This window comes from Zingiber officinale, chromosome 4A (genome assembly GCF_018446385.1).
Source record: "Zingiber officinale cultivar Zhangliang chromosome 4A, Zo_v1.1, whole genome shotgun sequence".
Taxonomy (NCBI): domain Eukaryota; kingdom Viridiplantae; phylum Streptophyta; class Magnoliopsida; order Zingiberales; family Zingiberaceae; genus Zingiber; species Zingiber officinale.
In genome coordinates this window covers 21,370,776-21,378,943 of record NC_055992.1, presented here as the reverse complement: position 1 = coordinate 21,378,943, position 8,168 = coordinate 21,370,776, and the positions used below count along the sequence as shown (strand labels likewise).

At 42.8% G+C, this 8,168-nt stretch overlaps 1 protein-coding gene and 1 pseudogene across 1 annotated transcript; one reads left to right on the top strand and one right to left on the bottom strand.

Annotated features, from left to right (window-relative positions):
- Positions 1-240: 240 nt before the first annotated feature.
- Positions 241-1,641, top strand: LOC121972295 (annotated as a pseudogene).
- A 3,932-nt stretch (positions 1,642-5,573) lies between these two features.
- LOC121969682 (high-affinity nitrate transporter 2.1-like) lies at positions 5,574-7,575 on the bottom strand. The gene is made up of 2 exons (XM_042519906.1): positions 6,698-7,575; positions 5,574-6,618 (listed from the first exon to the last, which is right to left on the bottom strand). Exons 1-2 carry the CDS (start codon positions 7,505-7,507, stop codon positions 5,836-5,838), a joined length of 1,593 nt encoding a protein of 530 aa, XP_042375840.1. The 5' UTR covers positions 7,508-7,575; the 3' UTR covers positions 5,574-5,835.
- Positions 7,576-8,168: the final 593 nt, after the last annotated feature.

The window sequence follows — 8,168 nt, the reverse complement described above, 5'->3', positions numbered from 1 at the left end:
GCCCCTTCCTCTCCCGATTATGATCAAAACCACCTGCTTCGGTCCTAAGCAAAATCACAGCATAAATCTTTCCATTTTGCCTCCTCGTCCGATCCTCTCTTCCTCCTCCTCCTTCCTCTCTTCGCTATTCGCAGCTAAGGTAGGGGCCGACGAGATCGTATCGAAGCACTTGATTCATTCGATTCCGGTTCCCGTTGGCGAAACCAGTTTCTTTCGATCGAGGTGATGGCGAACGTGCAGATGGGGGAGACGGAGACCTTCGTGTTCCAGGCGAAGATCAACCAGTTGTTGAGTCTCATCATCAACACCTTCTACTCCAACAAGGAGATCTTCCAGCGCGAGCTGACTATCAACGCCTCGGATGTGAGACATCGTTGCTTTCCATGTTGCTGCTCCCATTTTTCCCCCCTGTGTTGTCGTTGCTGAAGCAAATCGTGTGACTGCAGGCACTCGATAAGATCCGGTTCGAGGGTCTCACCGACAAGAGCAAGCTGGACGCCCAGCCGGAGCTCTTCATCCGCCTCGTGCCTGACAAGGCGAACAAGACGCTTTCCATCATCGACAGCGACATCGGCATGACCAAAGCTGGTAATTTCTCTTCTCCGCACCTTGTCGGGATGCTCGTTCGAATGTTTGCATTCACTGCAAGTAGTTCATCGTAATCCAACTTTTTGAGGGTACATCATTTTTTGGTAAATGATGCTCTCCAAGTGATGGATCGACGAATCCTGAAAACATGAAATAGCTAGAACATTGGTAATTATTTTTTTCTTTGTAGATCTGGTGAACAATTTGGGCACTATCGCACGGTCTGGCACCAAGGAGTTCATGGAGGCACTCCAAGCCGGCGCGGATGTGAGCATGATTGGTCAATTTGGTGTCGGTTTCTACTCCGCCTACCTGGTCGCCGAGAAGGTTATTGTGACAACCAGGCACAATGACGACGAGCAGTATATCTGGGAATCACAAGCCGGTGGTTCATTTACTATCACAAGAGACACAGCCGGCAAGCAGCTCGGCCGGGAAACCAAAATCACCCTCTACCTCAAAGAGGACCAGGTACTTGTTTATCTCTAAATAGTCTAATTTTTTAGCTGCTACCGTAGTTTTCTCAATTTCTCCCACCAGTTAGTAATTAAAGATACAAATTGCCCCGTCTTGTAGCTGGAATACTTGGAAGAGAGGAGAATTAAGGATCTGGTGAAGAAGCACTCGGAGTTCATCAGTTATCCGATCTATTTATGGACAGAGAAGACCACCGAGAAAGAAATTAGTGACGATGAGGACGATGAGGAATCGAAGAAGGAAGAGGACGACGACATTGAAGAAGTCGACGAAGACAAGGACAAAAAGTCCCAGAAGAAGAAGGTGAAAGAAGTCTCCCACGAATGGCAGCAAATCAACAAGCAGAAACCGATATGGCTGCGAAAGCCAGAAGAGATCACGAAGGAAGAGTATGCTTCGTTCTACAAGAGCCTGACCAATGACTAGGAGGAACACTTGGCCATGAAACATTTCTCCGTAGAAGGACAGCTCGAGTTCCAAGCCATCCTTTTCGTGCCGAAGCGTGCTCCGTTCGACCTATTCGACACCAGAAAGAAGATGAACAACATCAAGCTTTACGTGTCGGATGCTGAATGATGGACGTTGAATGACCAGAAATGCCTTAAGGTACTTCTATAGATTCTTCCCAATAGTCTCCTTTGAAAGCTTCAGAAGTGGAGAAACGATGGACGCTGAATGATTTTGATATCGGGAAGCCCCTTGGAAGAGGAAAGTTCGGCCATGTCTACCTGGACAGGGAAAAGAAGGTATGAAAGTCAACGCTGACAGATTTATCTAACGCTTTTCTTAAACTAATAATATTGTCAAATTAAGAATGGTGAAAGCTTGAATTTCCAGTGTCGAACCTCTTTAATTTTGTTAGCTTCGAGTGACTGCTCAAATGCATAGCATACTAGAGTTCGTTTTCCTGGTACGTTCATTATGTTATAACTGATTTCTTTGTGTCATTTTGGCGAGGCAAAGTAACCATATCGTGTAATTGAAAGTGCTTTTCAAGAGCCAGCTCAAACAATCTCAAGTAGATCATCAACTGCGACGTGAAGTTGAGATACAAAGCCACCTCCGGCATCCAAACATATTACGCCTATATGGTTACTTCTATGATCAGGTTCGGCTCTATCTTGACTTATAAAGATTGTAGGCATATTGAACCTGAATTTTGTTTATGCCACCTCAGTTGACCTAGATTTTGTATCACAGACTCGAGTTTACTTGATACTGGAATATGCAGCTAAAGGTGAACTCTACAAGGAACTACAGAAGTCCAAATGCTTCAGTGAGAGGCAAACTGCTACAGTGAGTTCTTTGCAAACACACACTAACGGTTATCAGTGTATGAGCTTTTATCTATTATTGCCAATGAAGGACTAACACTCTAATCATGTACCCATAGAATTTGCAGTTCCTTTCTCACTGTATGTACAAGTGTTGTGCATTTACAAATTTAATGAGGCTGGTATGTCTGCAAACTTGAACAAACGTTCTGATAATTTATAAGCTTTATGTGTTTTTTTAGAAATGCCTTAAGGTACTTCTTAATGAATTTCCCCATGTTATCCAGGTACTTCTATAGATTCTTCCTCATGATATTTTTGTTTATCATGGCAACGTCCAGAAGTCTATGGCAGCCGCTTCTGCTGAGGGTGGCCTCAATCCCATACTTGCCTACACTGCCGGAGCAGAGATCGAGCAGCTGCAGTGGTCTTTCTCCCAGCCTGACTGGGTTGCCATTGCCTACTCCACTAAGCTTCAGATTCTGAGAGTTTAATGGAAAGCAAATGGATATTAGAACAGTAAAGATATTGCCTTTGACTCAGCGCTTTTCATTGTACTACAACAAGATGATACATTGGATTTATTTGGATTAAATTAGGAGGAAATGTAGCACAATTACTCACTATTTGATTCTATTTACTGAACTGGTACCTGGTAGCACCCCACTCAATTGATTTCATAATTAGTGCATAGCTTCATTTCATGTCCTATCATTTCTCTATTGCACTAGGCTTTTGATTATTTTTGGGGTATAGTTTCCTTATTACTTGCAGGATCAGAATACTAGTTGGATGAATTGTTTGGATCCTCTACTGGCATGTTCTTCAGTTTGCCTTCTTTTTTTTTTAATTATCTGATAACCTTCTTGGGCATTAAAATTATATTTTCTTTTCTATTAGAAACTTACATCTTTGCAGATGTTTGCCTTCTTCTGTGTATCTTCTTGCTTAACTTTATTCAGTTGCTTTTGATCTTTGTATAGCACTAGTTATACATTTTTTTTAAGAGAGATGATTTAGGCGTGTTTAAGATCTTGGTGGATGATTCATTGGATTCGTGGTGTTGGATATTGTCAGGTAGCTCTTGTAATTCCCTGTGGTTGAACATTTTGAAGTGGAACTGGAGGTATATTTGGAAGTCAGTGTTTAGGGTTGCTGTAGAATGATGCTTTGAATTGTTATTATCTGGAGCTTTGATCTTTTGCTTCACTGAACTTATGCAGGAATGCAAAACATTAAGGATCCTGAGATATAATTTTCCCATGTTATCTGGAGCTTTGATCTTTTGCCATGAATTTTCCCATGTTATCAATGTAAGTAATTACATGATACTTTTTTATGTGATGCATTTTTTTCTTTTCTTTTATTTATTTATTTATATATATGGTTGCATCTATATATGGTTGAAATTCATGTTAACTAGTTAGCATTTTAGCTATTTTCCCCTTGAAATAAAAATTTGTTTTGATGTTATTGTATCATTGGAAATCATATAAATGAATTGATGTTACTCATCTTTATTACTGCTGAGGAATTTATTTACTTTTAATGTACTCTTAGTAATAAACAGTTATGTCATTTGAGTCGACTACTAATGAATTGAATTTCTATGTACTCTTAGTAATAAACAGTTCCCAGGAATGATAGATCTATCACTATATGATGTGGTTGAGATAATTGATGAATGTTTCTCTTTTTAAGCATTCCAATTAGTCATCTTGTTACCTGGTGCTCTTACTGCTTTTTCAACTATGATTTTTAGTCTTGGTTTACTAATATATTATTTATGTGTTTTTACAGTTTACAAATCTCAAGTACTCCATAGTTGAAATTGATGAAGTGCGGTTCGAGTGGGTTGAATGTATGCTAGATTACATTTGAAGTGCGGTTCTACCTTGATGTGTTGTTAAAAGAATGTTCTACCTTGATTCTGATATCTATTAGCTTTTGATGTAAAAAGAATGTTTGTGTATTTTATGGATATTATTGTAAGAAGAATATTTATGTAATTTGTGAATATTTGTGTATTTTATGAATACTGTTGAATGAAGAATATTTGTGTAATTTGTGAATATTTGTGTATTTTTTTGTTACTGTTTCGGAAATCAAATTTGTACTGTTAAAAAATACTGATATTACATCGGTTTTCCACCGCTGTAAAATCGGTGTTATTAACTAATATTACATCGGTCGTATACCGCTGCAAAAATTGGTGCTATTAACATATAATATTACATCGGTTTTACACCGTTGATGAAACGATATCGTTAAGTGATACTACACCGGTTAATAACCGATTCGAACACCGGTGTCGTTAAGTGATACTACACCGGTTTTAAACCGATGTCTAAAATGACAGACTTTTTACATCGCCTTCATAGACATCGGTCGAAAATGTAATAGACACTGATGGAAAACCGATGTCTATGAGGGTTTTTGTTGTAGTGACGATTGGACTAGAGCGGAGAAAAGAATCCAAGGAATGTAACTTTCAGATGACGAAGTTGAAGATTTTTATACTGAAGGAACGAATACGACAGGAACGAGAAATGAAAGTGAGTGACAATGTAAAAGAATAAAAATTTAAAAGAACTACGTGAGCTTTGATTCTCCTAAGGGGATACGTAGGTAACTTAAATAAGTGCAAGCTCTTTTCTAATAAATTTTAATTTGTAATTTATATTTTATAATTTATAATTTTTAATTTTTAATTTTTAATTTTTTTAACGTAATAATTTTGAACTGTGACGAATCGTGAACCGAACCGTGAACAGTAATCATCTTAGGCGATTAAGATTAAGGGTCGACCTACTTAGAACCATCAAATCAATAATTTCGAACCGTTAAATAGTTAATTAAGAACTGTGGTCAAGTCTAGGCATACAGATGATAAATTACCACATAATTTCTAATATATATATATATATATATATATATATATATATATATATATATATATATATATATATATATATATATATATATATATATATATATATATATATATATATATGATAGATATAAATGTTAAAAATACTCATGGTTTGAAAAAGATAGATATGGTACGATGATAGATTTAGACAGTTTACCAAAGGACGCGGATTGAGTTGACATTGGCTGTCGTTTTAATGCCTTTAAAGATCGACTTGCGAAGGTCAAATCTTTGATACCACCACCAACTAGATCTCCCCAACGAATCCAGCAATAATTTGACCATGAGTTTGTCATTGTTCAGAGCACGAGTATTTGTGTAAGATTGCAAACATAATACATATAAATATATAAAATTTGTAAAATGACAATGACAGATAAACGCTCGCAGTAGTGCTTAAACCTTAATTAGGAGATCAAGATGCAACCAATCCCATAGAGAATTTGGTCTTCGTAGTACGCTTATAGAACTCGCACATCGCCTCGCATTATTATTGGTCACAAATCCTTGCGAGAGGATTAATTCGTTGTTTTTTTTTGTAAATTGATTAACTAGCTCGATCGTCTACACGCGTGGCGATGCGTCCCGTGGCGCCGGCGCCGACTCGGCGTAGATCTTCCCGCGCTCGGACCGGCTGTTCTCGGCGAATTTTAAGCTTCCCTGGTGCATGCCCTTCTCCCGCTCCGCCTTGTTCCACTCCTTCCCGTAGTAGTGCTCCTCCGTCGACCTCGTCGAGTCCTTGGACGGCGGCAGGAACATGCTGCCCCACTGCGGGAAGTGCACCAGCGTCACCGGCATCGTGCAAGCCATGATCATGATGCCCATCAGCGACAGCCCCGTCGCCGTGGAGTACTTGTCGCTGGTGAAGAATAGGAGCTGGGTGAGGCCGGAGCCGAAGTTGCCCCCTGCGCCGGTCATGCCGTTGATGACGCCGAGGGAGCGGCGAGAGATGAAGGGGATGATGCCGAAGGTGGCGCCGCAGGCGGCCTGGGCGCAGATGGAGAAGCAGACCATGGCGAAGACGGAGATGGGGAGGGAATCGGCGCGGCCGAGCCAGAGGCAGAAGGCGCCGCCGAGGGTCTGCAGGATCCAGAGGTTCCAGAGGCGGGCGCGCATGCCGTAGCGGCGGGCCCCGAAGTCGGACATGAAGCCGCCGAAGGGGCGGGCGATGATGTTGGCCATGCCGAAGCAGGCGGCGATGGTGCCCGCCGTCCGCAGGTTGAGATCGAACCGGTCGAAGAAGTACTCGGCGATGACGTTGTCAGTCGTCAGCTCCACCCCCATCGAGTAGCCGTAGAGGAGCACGAAGATCCATGTTCTGTAGTTGGTCACCGCGTACCATAACACCTTTTCATTACAAAACAGAGGTTACAGAGCAGAGCAGGGCAGTGTGACTTAATTCATGATTAATTAATTAATTAATTACCTTAGAGAATTTGTCCTTGGCTACTTGGCCCTTGCTTTGGAGCGAATTGAGATTGCCGTCCGGGAGGTCCTGGCCGAGGATGAGGACGAGGAGGCCGACACAGATGTGCATGGTCCCAGGGACGAAGAAAGCGAGCCGCCAGGCAGTGAAGGGGGTGGCGCCGGCCTTGCGGATGAGGTCGTAGACGAGGGGCATGATGAGTTGGGTGGCCCCGCCGCCCATGTTGCCCCACCCGGCGGCGGTGCCGTTGGCGAGCCCGATGATCTGGCTGTTGAACATGGTGGACATCCAGTACTGGCAGGAGACGAAGGTGGCGAGGGAGAAGCCGATGAGGAAGCGCATGGCGATGTAGCCGGCGGCGGAGGAGACGAGGGACATGCAGAAGACGGTGGGGGCGGAGAGCATGACGAGGAAGGCGCACCCGTAGCGGGGACCGAGCAGGTCGCAGATAGCTCCCATGGCGAGACGGGAGAAGATGGCGCCGGAGACGGAGGCGACGCCAGCGTTGCCGACGTCCGGCTTGGTGAGGTTGAGGTTGTCGCGGATGATGGGGACGAGGGGAGCGGCGGCGAAGGTGGAGACGAAGCAGGTGAAGAAGGAGAACCAGGAGAGATGAAAAGTGAGCATGTGCGGCCTGGCCAAGGAGAAGAGGCGGAAGGCTTTCGCCTTGTGCTCCGAGTCCACCGGCAATGCGAACGTCGCCGTCGTGTCCGTCTCCACCGTCGTCGACGTCACCTGGTACGCCAACGTCGGCTCGTGCCCCGTCACTCCGTGCATTGAACTCCCAGGCTCACCCACCGATCCCTCCATCTCCTCGATCGATCGGCTAGCTCGTAATTAGATCAAGTTTGAGTTCGATCGAGAGATGGATCGATGATGATGATGATGAGAAGCAATGGAGTTCAGCATTTATAAGTAGAAGGCGTTGACTTTATCCAAAAGCCGAAACACTTTGAAAACATGGAAAGGGGAACTAGCGTTGCCGCCGCGTCACGCAGCCGATCTTACCTTCGACCTGTCGAGCGCCCAAGGATCACATTGCTACAGTAAATCCAACTACAACTCTAACGTTATAAATTCCACTGATCACACGCTGTGAAACGTCAGTCCACTCGATCTCTAAACTCTAAACATTAAAAGTATAAGCAGTCATACAACAAATCACGTAAACTTTCCTTTCAATTCTTAAATTTTCACTGTAAAATTGTTTTACGTGGTTCTACAGTTCTAATAAACACGCATGTCCTTAACCGATTCAAATAGAGTTTGAACAGTGAAAGGATATGGAATGAATCTTTCAGATGATCTGATCCGATCCTATCTGGAAATTAGAAGGATATATACGGTCGATCGACTTCTATATATTTAACAATTATTTTAGCGTATTATAAGAAATGACAAGTTGGCATCTAGCATTATAAATAAATAACCCGATAACTGAGTTGACTTGATGCATTTGGCTCTATTTTTA

Bases quoted from the DNA above. Each gene is read 5' to 3' on its own strand.
- LOC121969682 (XM_042519906.1), bottom strand. From the start codon at position 7,507: ATGGAGGGATCGGTGGGTGAGCCTGGGAGTTCAATGCACGGAGTGACG. The intron at 6,619-6,697 runs GTAATTAATTAA...TGTAATGAAAAG, and splicing joins CCAAGGACAAATTCTCTAAG to GTGTTATGGTACGCGGTGAC.